The 20,266-nt window shown below is 37.4% G+C and overlaps 1 protein-coding gene across 2 annotated transcripts in view; it reads left to right on the top strand.

Annotated features, from left to right (window-relative positions):
* The window catches only part of ano6 (anoctamin 6), a 143,103-nt gene that overhangs the window by 58,962 nt on the left and 63,875 nt on the right, over positions 1-20,266 (top strand). For both annotated transcript variants that reach the window (XR_007933806.1, XM_028810683.2), the window contains exons 4-6: positions 11,344-11,409; positions 14,660-14,938; positions 17,712-17,825. Coding sequence is in view for 1 of the 2 variants with exons in the window: in XM_028810683.2 (XP_028666516.1) it covers positions 11,344-11,409; positions 14,660-14,938; positions 17,712-17,825 (459 nt within the window). In the remaining variant the exon portion in view is untranslated. The remainder of the gene's footprint in view (positions 1-11,343; positions 11,410-14,659; positions 14,939-17,711; positions 17,826-20,266) is intronic.

Below are 20,266 nucleotides of genomic sequence, written 5' to 3'. Positions count from 1 at the left end.
CCTGCCTCCATATACTCTACTTTTGAAGGTCGGCGCACTAATTATGTTACTACGAAACTTACAACCACCAAAACTTTGTAACGGCACCAGGCTTCAGATCAGATCTCTGCACAAGAACCTCATTGAGGCAACTGTCTTCACTGGAACTGGCTCAGGGAAGACTGTATTTATTCCTCTCATCCCTCTCATACCCTCTGACCTCCCATTCCAATTCAAACGCCTCCAATTTCCAGTAAGGGTCTGCTTTGCTATGACAATAAATAAGTCACAGGGTCAGACTCTAAATAAGATCAGCATTGACTTGACACAAGATTGCTTCTCACATGGCCAACTGTACGTTGCATGCTCAAGAGCAAGCTCAGCAGACAGCGTGGTCATTTTATAACCTGAGGGCAGAACTGCAAACATTGTTTACAAAGAGATCCTTACATCCTAAAAATGTGCATTTCACATGCACAACATTTACAATCATAAATTAAACTCTTTACAATCATCAAATTCACTCTCAATACTAAAATAAGCCTACGACAATTACATTGACAATCATGTTACGTTATTTTTAAAATGTTTCCTTTTCTTTTTCATAACTTCTTTAACACACTACTTCTCCACTACGAAGCGCGTGTATTTTGCTAGTTTTCATTATAGCTCTATTAAACTGTGACCATTAAAAATGTAATGTGGTATTCTCAGTATTTGCTGCATTTGTAAAAAGTACTGTGTAGTTTCCACAGGTTTTGAAAGACAGAAATATATTGTGGAGTAAATGTATCTCAGTCACGATACAACACCCACCAACCGCCCCAGATCTGACACGGTTACTTTTGATCTGAAACTGGGAATAACTGTAGATGTGAGTGGTGTTTTGAGATAATGGAACTGGAAATTCTTTGATCTGGAGGGATAAGAACTGACACACAAACACTGGTGAATCTACCTGCTTCGTATCTCACTGTCACTTGAAATTTTTTTTATTCAGTTTTATTAAGTGTTCCTGCTAATGCTGAATTAGTATGCACCTTATGGTCCATGATGTCAAAGCCGCACTGACAAAAAAAACATAAGTATATATGATATTTGGAATAACTCATTTCATGACCTGTATAGTACATTTTGGAAAACATTGTGGCACTGGTGCAACATTATTCATATTATTCATATTCATTCGCATGCCTTCTTGAGCTTGTAATCAGTGACCGTGTTTTGTTTTGTTTTTTTTTTTTTTGATCTTGCCCATGCAGTCTCCACATTTTGGTGCACGGTACTGTTTCTTTTGTACTCCAGAACATGCAGAGGAAAGAATAGTACAGAGAGGTCAGTTCCGTGCTATATGCAATCCTCAGATTCAAATGTTAACAGTTCCCGCACACCCAAGGACCGTCCTTTCTACATTTACGACATGTGCACCTGTTGCAATGTACACACTTCTCTCTGTGCTGTGGTTACTATTACACTGAAGGGGCTGGGGAAGTGGCATCTTGAAACAGAAGCTTGTCGATGTTGCATCCTCTTTTGCTTTATCCATCGCCTTTTCTTATAAGAAGCGACGACGAAGCTCCTCTGCAAGGTGAGCAAAGAACACTCTTCTTTTCTCAGTAACCCCCGTGCATGCCTTGTACAGTACATGTGTGTTAATTGCCACCAAATCAAGCGTGTTATAGCACACTGCAACCAGCAGCTCCTGCACACACTGAATAAGCTCATGCCTTCTGGTGCATGATGTCAACGCAGCACCAGGCAAAAAAAGGAAGAGACAAGTAAATGTGACATTTTGAAGAAATCGTTTTATGACCTGACCAATCAGAAAACATTGTTGGACTAATGCAAAATTATTTAAAAACGAAACTAGTGTTAGGAGGCCTGTGCAACATCCCCCAGAGCTGTAACATCCAACATTGGATGGGACCGCCCCCCCCGGATATATAATGCTAATCATTTGCATTAGAGACTCTGTGGGACTTAGTGGTAGAACAGATAATTTAGAGAACCTACATTATTTACTTTTATTTTTATGAAACATATACAGCATAAATAATGAGTAATTTCTGCTTGTTGCCAAATGTGAGGGTTGATATTTGAGTTCCATGTCAGTATAACAGAAGGAGTCGTTTGAACTATGCATGCATAATTAGCCATGTGGAGATAAAAAATAAACCTTGAAAGTGCCTGATGCCCCTGCCCCAAACACAGGAGACCCTGTAAAATAATAATAACAGCAAAATATTTTTACTATTTACAAGATGTTTCTTTCTTTTTGATAGAAGAAAAAGTGCAAAGCATCAGCACAAACAATTTGGAGGGCCTTCAGCCTGACTTCAAAAAAACAAAATGAGCCAGTGGCTTCATTCATGACACCCCACTGTGAATTTTTTGCCTTCAAAAATCCTATGTATTTTTTCTGACTTTTGACTATGATTTTGGCATTTCTGCTTTGTTTTGGTGAAGTATATGATTTTGCATTCTGTCTTCTTTGATCTCACTGAGGCATGGTGGTGCAGTGGTTGGCACTGCTTCTCCACAGCTCAGGTCACCTTTTTGGCCACAATAATTGGTCTAGTATAGTAGACAGACATTTCCCTAGCCCTCAGGGACAATTTAAAGGTGATTGCACCATTATAATCCAGTTATATCTAGTTCAGTTGGACCTTCCCCATTGACTTCAGTGCATTTTGCAGAGTTCGACAATTTTTATGAACACCGTAATTTCTCTGAACTCAAGGCGATATGAACACTGTGAAGTTCACTCATCACTGCTGGTGAAAGAGAAAGCTGCATGAAAATGTAATTCTTCTGGATTTTCTACAGAGAAGTCAGATGGGTCTAGTTAATATATAATAAATAAAATCAAAGCATGTCTTTTGTATATAATAAATTATAACAACTCAACGATCTCAAATCCCATATAGTCATTAATGTATATACAAAGTAATGTTTTATATAGCACATTTCACATTATGCAGTAATTTAAAACTTAGTTGTTCATTTCACACACACATTTACTAGTTAAAAAAACTGCATGTAACAAAACACACTGAATTTTGTCTTCCTCTTGTCAGAGCATCACGGGAGTGAGTTGTTCTAATCTGTTCCCTTACGGCACCAGTAACCAGGGATTAAATACCTGCCCTGTCAGTGTCCGTTTGGAGTCTTGGCTTTTTTCGGCAAGACCCTACTTACTGGTTTTTAAAGAGAAACTAGCACACGTTCTTACATAGTTGCTTGTGAAAATAGATTGCAAAAACATTAAGAGGCACTGCCTTGATAATCCATGGGATAAGCTTGGCAATGTTAAGGAGTGTGTTTACTTCAAGTCACAGGGTGTTATATTGATGTAGAGTTCACAATTAGTAAACTGCACATTACTTAAAAGAAAAAATATTGCACAGTATATTTCACACGTTTATGTTCAAATTCTTCATTGTCCACTAGCTATAGTTTAACAATTCATTAATAATAGTTAAATTAACACTTTAAGTGTAATAATGAAATCAATGGTCTGATTTACATTAACTACAGGAATTACAGTAATTTAACATTGATGATTTTACTGATACTGTATGTCATTCTTTAACCTGAATACATAGTAAACCCAAATGGTTGTGTGTTCTCTGTCTCTCTCCCTTAATGTATACAGTACTTTCATACTGCACTGGTGAGAGATTTTTAAAATCCAATTTTTCATAATTTTATAAAACATCAGATTTTATTTCAGTGTGTTTTTGTAAAGTGCTCTTCTCTGTGTACAGGCTCAGAATGCTGTAACAAGTAAAATTCCATTGCAATCTTTACAAATTATTAACAAAGAGAAACAGATTTGTTTAAACATACAGTGGATCCTAACAATATATTTCTATTAGTATTATCGTTGAGATATGGCCAGTTGTTAACAGAGAAGAGGAAAACTAAAACACCAGTCGCAGTATGCCTTAAGGAAATTAACCTCTGGGGAATCCATTGTCAATTATAACAGAGAAAGTCAAGTCAGTCGGACACAGTCACAATCCTTGGCCATCTGGCTACCCACCTCCCTTGGGCATTCTACAAAATTAGCCTGTACTGAGCCAACTAATATAAAAACAGTATCTTTCCATCCTTTGATTCTAAAGGATGATTTTATGTAGTGGTTGTAATGAAGTGCATACGGGGTCTGGGGCAGATTAGCACAAGTGCTGGTAGGGTTTAAATCTGTGTGGCTCAGATATTGTGGGTGTGGATAGGAGCGATGAGTGTCTGTAAAGACTTAATGAGGGAATGGTCTAATTAGGCATTCACTTGAGAAAGACTGATTGGCTTAGCCGTTCTGCATTAGGGCTCCATGGGTTTTTTAGTGTGCCTGTACCCATAAAGTGTATGAAGGCCTGAGCAGGTTTGAGAGGGAAAGAACAGAGAAAAGGTGTGATTGCTGGTGTGAGAGAGAGGAGGATGGAAGAGGTAGAGTCAACTTGGCTAATCATTGTTTTTTTTTTAAGGAGCCAGACTGAGTGCCACAGAGACTCTAAAGGTGCTGTAGTCTTGTTCAATGAACTGTGGAGCGGGCAAGATAAGGGGAGGCCACTGGAGATGGTTGGAAGAGGAAGTTCAAAGATGCAGTGGTGTCTGGTAGATGGTCAGGATTCCCTGGGGACTGCTGCTGTCATGGTAGTGCAGCTTGGATCCATTTGTTGGATTGTGATGTGGTGAGCTGCATTATGGGAGGAACACAGCACAGAACATCCGTTGAAGAGCAAAGCACCTGGGACCTGTAGGCAGCCACCGTTTAGGTGTGCGTGGTTGTATCCAGCAGAGGGCGACTAGGCAGAACAACTTCTATATTTTAATGTTTCACCCAGTCTTCACTAGCCTTCAGCATTTTACAGAAAGCTTGCTAATTGTACTTAATTTAGAATGTTTTTGAATTACAAGCAGTTTTGATCAAATAAGTGCTCAGATGATGAAATGTATTTAATTGCAATCTTAAATTTAAGCATTCAAGTAAGAACTGCACAGTTTGGTACTGCTAACATCGTTACTTCCTCATTCATTGCTTTTGATTACATCGACAGTGCTTTAGAGACGATTCTTTGTTTTGTTTTAATATGTGTTTTACTAGCATTCCTTTGATTGCCAAAGGAGTACCTGAAGCAGAGATTATTATTTATGTAACATGTGTATTATAGTTTAAATCCCTTACTTTTGAAGTCACACCCCATGTTGTCATAATTCCCTGGATGAAAATAACAGACTTCAACTTGAACAACAAGTCTGTTCCCTTTAGGGGGAAGCTAGAATTTATTGGTGTTCTGCTGTAGATTCGTGAATCAAAAGCACACTGAAGTCTAGGCAAATTTTAACACAAATCACTGCTGTGGGTTTTTATCTGGAGCCATTCTAAGCAGCGTCTTATTAAACTGTTTATGCTTTTGGCCCAGTGTTACAGTCCCACAGGAAGATGACTTGTCTCTCAAGGTTTTGTAAATACCACACCAGGTTTTTCCTTCTGCATTTCCCTGTATTTTAATGCATCTGTCCTGAATGGCGTTTTCTCAGGGCCTGGCAAAAGTAGTGTTTACAGGATACTGTAAATGCAGAGATAAACTTGCCAAGAAGGTCAGTGTTACTCTCATCAGTCTCTTCCACTGTAACTGAAGTCTGATGTAATTAATATACTGTATCATCCCCACCAAAAACGGTCTTTCACTTGGTTACTCGCTCTGTCCTGTCAAAGAGTTGTTGTTTGCATCCAATCTCACATGTGGAAGACCGTAATTCCTTTAGAGTTAATATATTAATTTGGGTGGTTTCCCAAGTCAACACCCTTCTGACTCATACTCATTTTTAGACAGCATCCATTTTACACAGTTTTGTCATATTAAAATAATTTCTTTATAGAAGTATTCACTTTGTTTTAGGAAATTGTTTAGTATCTTGTTAATTTTCTTTACCCTTTTCTGATTAGTGCTTTTTTAATAATGTTATCTTTCATTTGCATTAAACATGTTTTTACCTTCATTATTATTGTTAGAAGTGGTACTGTCCAGCTTTTGGACTTTTCAGAGATATAGAAGCTGAACAGTTTTGAAACACGTTAGGCCAATGTCTCACTACTTGACATATACCAAAATGTTTTAGTCGTAGCATTTATTTATACATATAATCTTAGTAAGTCATGGATAGCTCTGGCACACATCTGTGACCGCCAGTCATGTATTGTGAGATCCAAAGTGACTCAGTCATAGTGGTCTGTGACTCACCACAGTTTTAGGGGTGAGCTCCTGTGTGTGAGAGTCGACAGCCAATGAGCAGTCAGCTGAATGTAAATGTTAACAATGCATCTTCAAGGAAAAAAAGAATGTGGATTTTTTTTGGCCCATACAAAGAAAAGAGTGGCTCATCTGTCCAGTGTCTCATGGTTGTTGTACTGCAACTGAAAGGAAAGAGATGAGCCAAGACTGCAGCTGAACAGCCCATACCTGGACAACAGTCATGTAGCCATCTGTGCTATCAAGCAGCATGTCAATTGGCTGTCAGAATGTTTGTAATATGTTGGAAATTTGAAGCTATGCTGAAAAGTCGTAAGGCAGTAATGTAATCATTCAGTCCCTTGCAATTCCTAGTTTTTTTTTATTGGACATCCTCAAAGCAATGAGATCAAGCAACTAGATGCATTAAGTTTGATACGTTTGTTGCGTGTTCCTACCTTAATTTTATACAGCTTGAATTTGTTCAGCTAGTCGTGCAACTTTTAAAAATGATTGGTTACTCTATTACCTACTCAAGCATGTGCTAGCAAAATGAGATGGATACATAAGCCTTAAATGTACTGTGTGACACATAAAAATGTTTTTGTTTTTTTTTTGTCTGTCTTCGATTTTCATTTCCTCAATGATGCTCCCAAAACTCATCATAATATGAGCAAGTTTCAGGCTATTTAAAATAGTTAAAGCAAAACAGAAGAATGAATTGGTTATTGTGTAGCAAATTCTGAAATTTGTCATTGTAAGCTTTTGACTTCTGTCTTGGCATGTGTTCTGTTAGCTGATGCGCAGTTACAGTACCTTATATGCAGTTTTGGACAACCAGGATGAAGTGCCCAGTGCATATCTTTATACTGTTGTATACTGTGTGCTGTCTTCTTACCTTCACAATGCAGTAGGAACTTTTAACAAAAGTATCGAGAAAATTATATTTGCCCATCAAAACCCAAGATGGCATCATAGGAAGACGAAAATATATTTTAACATCCTCAAAATGATGTCTAATTAACAAATAAATTTGGATAGTACATCCTCAAAAACAATTACAGAACATCATTTTTTTAAAGGTGAAAGGAAAGGCACAACAAAATTTTAAAAACTAACCATTCATAACTTTGCTGAGAAAATGGCTATCTGAACCATCTCTTGTCAGAATCCGGAATTTAACATGGATTTAGGTGAGAATTTATGGAGATTATAAAACGTGCAGTCATACTGCTCAAGGGCCAGCTAGGTTCCTTCATGGGCTAGATGTGTTGAGAGGTTGTAGGTTTAAAAAAATTTAATTATATTAACTTTGACATGAATGTGGTACCTTTTATGACTACAGTACACCCCCAAAATTCATGGGGGTTACGTCCCTAGAGCACCCGCGAATTGTGAAAAACCGCGACTTTTTGATGTGGTTAAAAAAAATGCCTTTTTAAAATGCCTATTTTTATAGTTTAAACCCTAAATACATTATGCCCCCAAAGCACTTTAATTTCTTTGCAAACTCAGCTTAATACATTACCTAAAAACAATGTAAAGTTAAACCCATATACTGTACAGTACTGTACTGCTATGCCTCCTGCGGTGCTAGAATGTAAAATACAGATGTTACTGCTATACATATTGTAATTCATACAAGCGCATTTTCTGTGGTATGCGCTGTCATTTTCTTTGTTATAAGTAGAGTAAATACATAATAATTTCATTTAATTAAAATACAGTAAAATGTACGGGTACTCGCCAATGATGAATGATATTGATGATGAAGTAGCTGTGCAGTATGATGCAGAGGATTTAAAACTCCTCGGGTGGCGCCTCTTCTTCAGGCGCTTCAGGAGGAGTCTTATCTTTAGACGGGTCTTCTGGTGGGATTTCGTGCTGGCTTTTCTTTTTAGGTTTCAGGAACATTGTGATGGGAAGTTGCTACATTGTCTCCTGTAGCAAACTGCTGGTACAACTTCCGTGCTTTCTAACGGATGATGTTACCGTCCAAGGGGATGTTCTTCTTCCTGCAGTCGGTCATCGACAATGCCAAGGCAGATACCATCCTGATGATATTTTTATTCCTTCCTGTCGTTACCTTTTTGGCATTATCACAGAAACTTACAGATACGATACTCCAGATCGCTGCGTTGTTCTTCTTTATGTAGCGTGCGGTGCTTTCATTAATGCCATAGTGGCGCGCTACTGCAGCATAACATTTTAGTTCCTGTAGCAAATCTAGTAGTTCAACCTTCTCCTGGAGTATTTTAAACTTCTTCTGGCGCTTAGGCTCAGTGCAAGAAGCCTTAGAAGGTGCAGGGCATTTTGCAGACATCTTGTGCGTTTAAGAATAACAAAATGAATACAATAACAAAAAGGAAAGCATGAGGACACTCAGCAGATTAATTTCATGTGGTGCTTTATTTATGTGAATTTCCTCTTGCAATTAATAAAGTATCCTATCTATCTATCTATCTATCTATCTATCTATCTATCTATCTATCTATCTATCTATCTATCTATCTATCTATCTATCTATCTATCTATCTATCTATCTATCTATCTATCTATCTATCTATCTATCTATCTATCTATCTATCTCTTCTTCTATAATACGCTACTGTGGCTGTTTGTTTGTCTGTGTAGGATTTTAAATCACCTGTAGCTCGCAAACCGTTTCACCTATTGACTTGAAATTTGGAACACATATACTACGTGACGTCTACTATCCGCTTTCGGGGTGATGATTTTATTATTCTTTTTATTTTTATTTTATTTTATTGTAGAATCAACTCTCGGCAGCGCACAGCACGGCGGCTGTGTGGCGCATGCGTACGGGCTCCGTTCTCATTCCCTACCACCTTCGCTAATCATTCTTGAGGCAGATTGAAGACTCAAGTGCCAGATTAAGTGAAAAATTAAAGAAAACATACTAAGTAATTGCAACACAAAAACTAACTTAATCAGTTTTAACGTGAAAAGATACCAATGAAGAAGAGAAGCAGAGGGCAGATAGGGTGGAGTAAAGAAGAGCTGCTCAGGAAGCAGCAAGCACATCAACCTCTGAGCAAACGAGTGCTAAATGTACAGAGAAAGAGGATAAATACTATGAAAGCTCAACTCAAGTGTATTCACTGCACGTTATCGTGCAGTGCGGCGTTACTGCTGTGTGTATGTACTGCCTGGCTAAAAAAAAAGTCGCCACCTGGATTTAACTAAGCAAATAGGTACGAGCCTCCTGTTGGATAATTACTGCATGGGCGATTATCTTTCAGCTGGCAACAAGTTATTTAACCCCAACTGGTGCAATGAGTTGCTTCTCATTTCTTAAACAACCATGTCGAAAGACACATCTCGTGGTCGTGGAAAAGATGTTAGTCTGTTTGAGAAAGGTCAAATCATTGGCATGCATCAAGCAGAGAAAACATCTAAGGAGATTGCAGAAACTACTAAAATTGGGTTAAGAACTGTCCAATGCATTATTAAAAACTGGAAGGATAGTGGGGACCCATCGTCTTCGAGGAAGAAATGTGGCTGGAAAAAAATCCTGAATGATCGTGATCGGCGATCACTTAAACGTTTGGTGAAATCAAATCGAAGAAAAACAACAATAGAACTCAGGTCTATGTTTAATAGTGAAAGTAAGAGCATTTCCACACGCACAATGTGAAGTGAACTCAAGGGATTGGGACTGAACAGCTGTGTAGTCGTAAGAAAACCACTAATCAGTGAGGCAAACCGGAAAAAAAGGCTTCAGTTTGTTAGGGAGCATAAAGATTGGACTCTGGAGCAATGGAAGAAGGTCATGTGGTCTGATGAGTCCAGATTTACCCTGTTCCAGAGTGATGGGTGCATCAGGGTAAGAAGAGAGGCAGATGAAGTGATGCACCCATCATGCAAGATCTTGGTGAAAAATTAATGCAACACTGGATGGAACTAAATCTTGCGACACTGCATAAGCTTATCGAAACAATGCCACAGTGAATGCGTGTTGTAATCAGAGCTAAAGGTGGTCCAATGAAATATTAGAGTGTGTGACTTTTTTTTTTGGTGGCGACTTTTTTTTTGGCCAGGCAGTGTATATGTATCTGTGTGTGTATATGTATATGTATATGTATATATATATATATATATATATATATATATATATATGTATATATATATATATATATATATAGATATATAGATATATATATAATAGTGGTCCTACAGAGGGCGTAGTGTTCCTCAAACCCCGACACAGACAGGCTGAGACACAAATTCAAAACAGTACACCTTTATTTTTCAGTGGGGAAGCGTCTTTCTCTTGCTCCCCACTTCACAACATAGTACACAGCACCAAATATAAATAGGCAGTTTTTTCTTCTTCTTCTTCTCCTCCTCTCTCTCTACTTTGCTTCCTTTCCTCCTCACTAGTGTTGTCCTCCACCACCCAACTCTGGCTGTCTGATTGGTAGTGAAGCGGCTCCTTTTATAGCACACCCAGAAGTGCTCCCGGTGTTTCTGGACCACCTTCTGGCTGTACTTCCGGATGTGGCAGAAGAGGCTACTCAAAGGACCCAGCAGCAACCCCTGGCGGCACCCACAGAGCACAACAAGGCTGTTCCAAACTACAGGTCCCAACATGCCCTGCAGGGATCCGTGGTGCTGTAGCAACTCAGGGGGTCTGCCCTCTTGTGTCTTGAGGGAGATACAGTAATGTTCTGAATCCTTCCACCCAGCTGGGTAATGCTCCTGGCCATCCGTCACAAAATATATATATATATATTTTGAATGATTGGAGATTTTTTTCCCCCTAAAAGTATAGTTCTAGTAAGTGAGGATTATAATGTAGTTACTGACAAAAACAATCTGCTTTCTTATATATTTGAACAGGGTGCCTACATAACCAGAGTTTATTTAAACATCTCTGCCAACACCTGATAAATATTTAGAATTCCTTCTCCCCCAATTGTTTTAAATGAGAATACACTTTCTGTATGCTAATACATATGCTTTCATGCCTTATTTTTTCCATTATTTAATAGATACATGATGTATGCATTTCATATGTAAAGTCATATCTTTTTTTTCCTTTTTTTATTTTCAGTACCTGACTAGACAAAGTATAAATTAAAGTCTTTCTTCCCACAAACAGATGAAAAGGGAACATTACGAAGCAAGTCTTATTAAAATGGGTCTAGAACTGGAAGCAGCACGCTCTGTAAGTATGACTGGAATGTTGCATCAGTTTTCCTTTGTAATGTCAGAGCTTGATTTAAAAAAAATTAGATTGAAACAAATATTTCTATTTTGTAATATTTAAAATACACATTTTTCTGTCTAAATTTCATGTCAGGTTATTAGGAAAGGTATTCTGATTATTTCAAACTATACATGTAAAATATTTGTGGTAAATCATTGTTATAAAATACTACATTATATGACAGGATTCTCCTTATTAAAGAATTCATTGTTTAACTTGCTGTTTACCAGGATTAGAAGTTTAAAAAAATAACATGGTGACAATATATCTGAAAACCACCAAAAGACAAAGGGAAAGGCATTTTACATAGTACATAATTTGTTACACAATATAAAAAATTCTTTATTTCATAATGCCTTACATTAATTATAAACTATGATTTCTTATTTTGTATTTGTTTTTTAGTATTTGATGCGTAGAGTAAATTACTGATCAAATAAATGGTTAAAGAGATGTGATATAGTGTTTTTGCCTAATGTACATTGTACCTATCAAGGTTATTATAGATTTGTCTTTTATACTAGTTTTTATTTCTGTATTTTTAGAAAGTAAACTTAATTGGAAATTCAATTTTTGCTCTTTGTCATAATTTTTGTTCTTATTTTTCAAAAACAATTTACAGTGAGGAACATAAGTATTTGAACACCCTGCGATTTTGCAAGTTCTCCCACTTAGAAATCATGGAGGGGTCTGAAATTCACATTGTAGGTGCATTCCCACTGTGAGAGACAGAATGTAAAAAAAAAAAATCAGGAAATCACATTGTATGATTTGTACAGAATTTATTTGTATTGCACTGCTGCACATAAGTATTTGAACACCTGACAATCCGCAAGAATTCTGACTCTCAAAGACCTGTTACTCTGCCTTTAAGAAGTCTACCTCTACTCCACTTAATAATCTTAATTAGTAGCACCTGTCTGAGCTCTTTAAAGACACCTGTCCACCCCACAGTCAGTCAGACTCCAACTACTACCATGGGCAAGACCATAGAGCTGTCAAAAGACACCAGAGACAAAATTGTGGACCTCCACAAGGCTGGAAAGGGCTACGGGGCAATTGCCAAGCAGCTTGGTGAAAATAGATCAACTGTTGGAGCAATTGTCAGAAAATGGAAGAGGCTAAAGACGACTGTCAGTCTCCCTCGGACTGGGGCTCCATGCAAGATCTCACCTCATGCGGTATCACAGATGATAAGAAAGGTGAGGAATCAGCCCAGAACTACACAGGAGGAGCTGGTCAATGACACGAAGAGAACTGGGACCACAGTTTCAAAGGTCACTGTCGGTAGAACACTATGTCGTCATGGTTTCAAATCATGCATTGCACGGAAGGTTCCCCTGCTCAAGTCATCACATGTCCAGGCCCGTCTGAAGTTTGCCAATGAGCATCTGGATGATCCAGAGGAGGCATGGGAGAAAGTCATGTGGTCAGATGAGACCAAAATAGAACTTTTTGGTCAAAACTTCACTCGCCGTGTTTGGAGGAAAAAGAAGGAGGAGTTGCATCCCAAGAACACCATCCCTACTGTGAAGCATGGGGGTGGAAACATCATGCTTTGGGGGTGCTTTTCTGCGAAGGGGACAGAACGACTGCACTGTATTAAGGAGAGGATGAATGGGGCCATGTATTGTGAGATTGTGAGCAACAACCTCCTTCCCTCAGTCAGAGCACTGAAGATGGGTTGTGGCTGGGTCTTCCAACATGGCAATGACCCAAAGCACACAGCCAGGATAACCAAGGAGTGGCTCCGTAAGAAGCATATCAAGGTTCTAGAGTGGCCTAGCCAGTGTCCAGACCTAAATCCAATCGAAAATCTTTGGAGGGAGCTGAAACTCCGTGTTGCTCAGCGCCAGCCCCGGAACCTGACAGATCTAGAGGAGATCTGTGTGGAGGAGTGGGCCAAAATCCCTGTTGCAGTGTGTGCAAACCTGGTCAAGAACTACGGGAAACGTTTGACCTCTGTAAATGCAAACAAAGGCTTCTGTACCAAATATTAACACTGATTTTCTCAGGTGTTCAAATACTTCTGTACAGCAGTGCAATACAAATACATTCTGTACAAATCATACAATGTGATTTCCTGAATTTTTTTTTACATTCTGTCTCTCACAGTGGGAATGCACCTACAATGTGAGTTTCAGACCCCTCCATGATTTCTAAGTGGGAGAACTTGCAAAATCGCAGGGTGTTCAAATACTTATGTTCCTCAGTATATATGTGTGTGTGTGTATATATATATATATATATATATATATATATATATATATATATAATATATGTGTGTGTGTGTGTGTGTGTGTGTGTATGTATGTATTAGTTTCAGCTGTCGTACTGATTATGGTATAGTTAAATGTATGTTAACGGAGTTTAATTTTTTTTCACAGTCAGACAAATCTGCACACTTAATGGGTTTGGAAGTAGTGTTGATTGGTGGCTGAGAAGTAAAGACTGCAACCACAACAGTATAAGAGTATTCTCATGGAAAAGTAGAACAAGTCCCCATACTGCTAGAGACTAAGAAACACAGAAGATGTTAGAAGTATTAGACCTCCTTACAAAAACAGAGTGAGGTCTTTATGGCTTGGCAGAAGGCTAAAGTACCTTAAGGCCAGAAAATGGCACCATGACTACCATTGTTTTGGGAAAGGAGAAACCAAAATGCCCTTGAAGATTATAGGAAAAGATGATTACCAGGATTTCAGTACTTTCCTATCTGTTCATTCGGGGTAACACACAATCCCTTTAAGGCTTTCACAACCCTCTATGTTCCATGGACACCAGGTAGTTGCTGGAGGGAGTTCTGGCTTGAGGTTCAGGGCATACTACACTCACACCAGTTACCAGTTAACCTAACATGCACATCCTTAGAAAATCAGAGAAAATTAAGAGTACCTTAAGAAATACCCATCCATACACAAGGGCATTGTACAATCTCCATAAAGACAGACTGAACGATATTCAAACTAAGTCTCTTAGAGCAGTGAATCAGCAGTACTAGCCACAGGGCCGCAGTGCTCAGCAATTATAGGAACTGATACTGGTGACAGCCTTTGAATCCTTTACTACAGGGTAGTAGAAATCTTGAGTTAAATACAGTCAATACTAAAATTAGATGCTGTGTGTCAATGTCAATTCTACTAAATTGTTAATTCCATGATTATTAACAATGTCAGTTGTTTTTGAAAACATTTTTTTTCTTTTATAGGTTGTGGAAGAGAAATTAGTTTTTGTTAAAGTTCATACACCCTGGGATGTTCTCTGTACATATGCTGAAGTAATGCACCTTCAAATGCCCATCCAGATCAATGATTTAAAGAGCAGAACTTCTACATTTAACTGCTTCACTAAGATCTTTTCTCCAAGTGAGGATATAATCCATCCTGAAACAGAATATTTTACTGCCCCTTTTGAAAAGGATAGGATTAATCATTTTCTAATTGAAGATCAAGAAACTTTTTTTAATCCATCAACTCGAAGCAGAATTGTGAGTACACTTCTTTTTTATTGTCTTTGAGCAAATTCATTGTGATATAATAATCTGATTAAACTAGTACTGTAATTATAGTATAAATTTTACTGCTACTGTTTCTTTAATGTTATGCTGTATTACTAATATACTGTATTTGTAGAACTAATGTTTATAGTTGGGATATATAAAGGTATTCAGTATTAAGCACATCTTCTGTAGGCTTTTTCAGTTTTTCTTAAAATTAATTATATACTGTACCAAGTATCAAGTTAAAAACTGATTTTGAATGATATTTTCTTAAGAGTGCAGAAAATAACTGCAATTTTCACTGAATATTTCTAGAAAATATTCGGTTGAACAGCCCTCATTGTTTATGTTTATGTGCCCACAGTAGGTCGACAGGTTTTTGTTCTAACCAGTTTTACAGTCCCTTGAATAGATCTCATTCAGTTAGCTGGCCTTTTTGCTGTTCACAGCAGCATATTTTTTTCACATTTTATAAGACATTTGGAAATATTTTGGATTTTTGCTCTAGTTCTTTTGTTGTTTTCCTGTTAATTTGCCATTTTTTTCTGTGTAATTTGCTCTCTTAATTACAACCCCAATTCCAATGAAGTTGGGACGTTGTGTAAAACGTAAATAAAAACAGAATACAATGATTTGCAAATACTTTTCAACCTATATTCAATTGAATACACTATGAAGACAAGATATCGAATATTCAAACTGATAAACTTTATTGTTGTTTTGCAAATCTTCACTCATTTTGAATTTGATGCCTGCAACACGTTCCAAAAAAACTGGGACGGGGCAGCAAAAGACTGGGAAAGTTGAGGAATGTTCAAAAAACACCAGTTTTGAACATTCCACAGGTGAACAGGTTAATTGGAAACAGGTGTTTGTCATGATTGGGTATAAAAGGAGCATCCCCAAAAGGCTCAGTCGTTCACAAGCAAGGATGGGGCGAGGTTCACCACTTTGTGAACAACTGCATGGGCAAATAGTCCAGCAGTTTAAGAACAACGTTTCTCAACATACAATTGCAAGGAATCTAAGGATTTCATCATCTACTGTCCATAACATCATCAAAAGATTCAGAGAATCTGGAGAAATCTCTGCACGTAAGCGGCAAGGCCAAATACCAACACTGGATGCCCGTGACCTTCGATCCCTCAGGCGGCACTGCATTAAAAACCGACATCATTCTGTAAAGGATATTACCACGTGGGCTCAGTAATACTTCAGAAAACCATTATCAGTTAACACAGTTTGTCGCTACATCTACAAGTGCAAATTAAAACTCTACCATGCAAAGCGAAGGCCATATATCAACAACACCCAGAAATGCCGCTGGCTTCTCTGGGCCCGAGCTCATCTGAGATGGACTGACGCAAAGTGGAAAAGTGTGTTGTGGTCTGACGAGTCCACATTTCAAATTGTTTTTGGAAATCATGGACGTCGTGTCCTCCGGGCCAAAGAGGAAAAGGACCATCCAGATTGTTATCAGCGCAAAGTTCAAAAGCCAGCATCTGTGATGGTATGGGGGTGTGTTAGTGCCCATGGCATGGGTAACTTGCACATCTGTGAAGGCACCATTAATGCTGAAAGGTACATACAGGTTTTGGAGCAACATATGCTGCCATCCAAGCAACGTCTTTTTCAGGGACGTCCCTGCTTATTTCAGCAGGACAATGCGAAGCCACATTCTGCATGTGTTACAACAGTGTGGCTTCGTAGTAAAAGAGTGTTGGTACTAGACTGGCCTGCCTGCAGTCCAGACCTGTCTCCCATTGAAAATGTGTGACGCATTATGAAGTGCAAAATACGACAACGGAGACCCTGGACTATTGAGCAACTGAAGTTGTACATCAAGCAAGAATGGGAAAGAATTCCACCTACACAACTTCAACAATTAATGTCCTCAGTTCCCAAATGCTAATTGAGTGTTGTTAAAAGGAAAGGTGATATAACACAGTGGTAAACATGCCCCTGTCCCGCTTTTTTGGAACGTGTTGCAGGCATCAAATTCAAAATGAGTGAAGATTTGAAAAACAACAATAAAGTTTATCAGTTTGAACATTCGATATCTTGTCTTCATAGTGTATTCAATTGAATATAGGTTGAAAAGGATTTGCAAATCATTGTATTCTGTTTTTATTTACGCTTTACACAACGTCCCAACTTCATTGGAATTGGGGTTATATATCCTACTAATGACATTTAACAGCAAGCAGAGCAGGCACACTGGCAAACGGCACTGAATGCTGAAAGACTACAGTTACTTCAAAGTCATACCCACTAACGCACTAATTAATAAATAATGGATTAAATAAATAACCAGAACATCTGGAAAAGCAGGATAAAATATGTATTAATGATGAAAATCTTAAAAATCAAGTTGAAAAAGCTCACTAAATTAGGCTCCTTTAACAGATGTACATGCTTGGTACATTCTAATTTAACTTTACCTAATTTAGTTTTTTAATTTCTACATTGACCTCAAAACATAAAAACTGGGAAATTGTTGGGTATGGGGTCCAATTAAAAATATAATTTGTTTGAACAATAACCTGCAGCCGCATGGGGCCTCAGGACTGAGTTTGAGGACCACTGCTTTAGCATTGTTGGCAACAGTGTCGGTGATATAAAAAAACAAGGGAAAATGTGTCTTATTTGGTTATTTGTTTTTTAATCAATATCCGCTAATATTTCCTTGTAAATTGTAGCATATGAGGGAAAGCCTTTGAACTGCAGGGATCTCTGCAGTGATCATTTCTTTCTCTTAAAGGCAAATTATATTTTGAGCCGTGCAAACTATGAGATGACCGACAAAGTAAGAAAATTTGGGATCAACAAACTGTTGGATACTGGAGTGTACAAGGCTGCCTTTCCATTACATGATGTAAGTCAAATTAAAATCTAAGTGTTGTATCTTTTTTAATTAATTGATAAAATTAAATATCTTCAGTATTATTATTTTATAAAAGTATTTTCATTCTATTGTCGTATTTCTAGAATAGGTTACCATAGCATTAGCTACATTAACAAATGTTAAGTATTTCAAAAATGTGTACGATTTTTAAAATTGTTATTGCTTGTATGGGACATTTTATTATTTGTTATTTAATTTTTTTAAACTTTATTTTCTAACAAATTTATAACTATAGTTGTATTACAACATTACGTCTTATAATAACATCAGAATTCAGCAAAAAAACCTAAAATTTATCAGTATTTAGAATTGTGATAAAATGTTCAAAAATATTATTTGTAATGCATTTGACAAATAGTATTAATAACTTTCCATTATTTGTGTATATTGTTATTGTTCATATAATCAGCCATGCACTGTTTAGTATGTGATATGTTTAACACTTTAGCCTTGGTACAGTAAAATTGCATCTATTACTAATCTACTCTTATTCAACAAGACCTCACCAAAGGCTTCATACCTGGAGGTATGTAAAATAACTTTAAAATTATTAAAAAAAAACTCATGTTAAAGTCATCATGGGTTCATTTTGTTCTAAGTGACATAATGCTTAATTATCATGAGTGCTCAGTCCTGGACCATGATAACACAGCTGGTTGTAGTATTGCCTTCAACTAATGTCTTAATTTTTTTGTCTTGTGATAAATTAACAGTATTGCAGTTATTTTTCTTTGTAATAAAAAACATTTTTTGCACACCTGGTTTTTAATGTATAGGAGTGTATTCAGTAGGGGTGGGAATCTGGCAATTATTTTATTTATGTACACTTAAAAACACTAAAAGCATCAGTAGGGTAGTTATTCATCTGTGCAATGTGGCCTAATAAAATAAATTCACTTTGGAAGAAATCAGAAGTGTTTTATGTGAGACATATTTCATGTTTCAATACATGGCCTGTGAATCGTCCATATTCATAAGTCATTTTAGAAGTATATTAAATCCTCCATTATAAAGAAGAATTAACCACCTTACTGATGCTTCGTAAGTGTAATTAACACCAAAAGAAGTCTTCGTTAAAGTATTGTTACATAAGTGTAAATGAGTAATAGATGCATGTTTACAGTACTTAAACTAAACTGTTACTGTGATATGTAATCAGGGAATCCAGCCATCCATTTTCTTAACCCGTTTATCTACAGCAGAGTCAAGGCACAAGGCAGAAACAATCACTGGACAGGGTGATAGTCCATTGCAGGGCAATCAGTTGCTCTTTAAACAAATCTAGAAGCAGCAACTGCAGAGATAAACATAAATACTGTTTTTCAAATCTGTTTAAACACCCTCACTTATGAAGGAAAAAAAAACTTTTGACCATAACACATGAAGTCCATAACATTGTGTAGTATTCTGCCTAGTAGGTGTATATTATCCTTGTTCCAGTTATTTATGCAGTTATGCTCCTTATGAGACTGCCACGTAAGGCTTGTTTGACCTCATAGACCAGGGGTACTCAATCACGGTCCTGGAGGTCCACAGTGGCTGCAGGTTTTTGTTCTAACCCGGTTGCTTAATTAGAAAGCAATTATTGCCAATTTAATTTCATGGCTCGTTAGTGCTTTTACTCTGCTATGTCAGGTCATTCTCATATGCTGGAGTTTCTTACTCTTTCTAAGGATATCATCCGAATGATCTGAACGCTAAAATGGATGAGTGATTCTTAGTCCTTCACTTTTTTCTCTTCACTTTCCTTCCAAATATTTAATTAAACCAATTAGTGCACGATAAATACAGAGGTGTAAATGGTAACAAGCTAAATGGAGAAATGCTGGTCTCATTTGTCATTTGCATGTTACTGCTAATAAGGAGCAATTAAAAACAAAGACTACAGCTGTTTGACTAAAATAAGCAATAAGGGTTCAAAATCTTAACGAGCGAGACAACTAAAGTGAAGCAGAAGTGTTACTTGAGCAGTAAGTGCTTCTTATTAAGCAATTGGATTGGAGCAAAAACCTGCAGCCACTGCGGACCTCCAGGACCGTGATTGAGTACCCCTGTCATAGACGTTCTTGTTACTTAGGCAAATGATGTGTATTTCAAAAAATAAAAGGTGTATATTACTACAGTAAAAAGCAAGAACAGTGTTTAAAAAGAAATCAAATTGCCTAAAAGCCATCCATTCAATCTATAATGTTTGTTTGGTTCAGATTTCTAAAGAGATGGTGCTTTTTTTGCAGCACTGGGCTGATGATAGAAGCCAACCCTGGAAGTGGCACTTGTCCGTTCCACACAATTTCATTCACACATACCAAGTCCATTTTGGAGCCCCCTGTTAACCTAATATGGGTGTTTTTTGAATATGTGAGGTAGACAGGTGTACTTAGATGAAAACCCATGTAGATACAGAGAGAATG

The sequence above is a fragment of the Erpetoichthys calabaricus genome, chromosome 1 (genome assembly GCF_900747795.2).
Source record: "Erpetoichthys calabaricus chromosome 1, fErpCal1.3, whole genome shotgun sequence".
Classification (NCBI taxonomy): Eukaryota; Metazoa; Chordata; class Cladistia; order Polypteriformes; family Polypteridae; genus Erpetoichthys; species Erpetoichthys calabaricus.
This window is presented reverse-complemented; position numbering and strand designations above follow the sequence as displayed.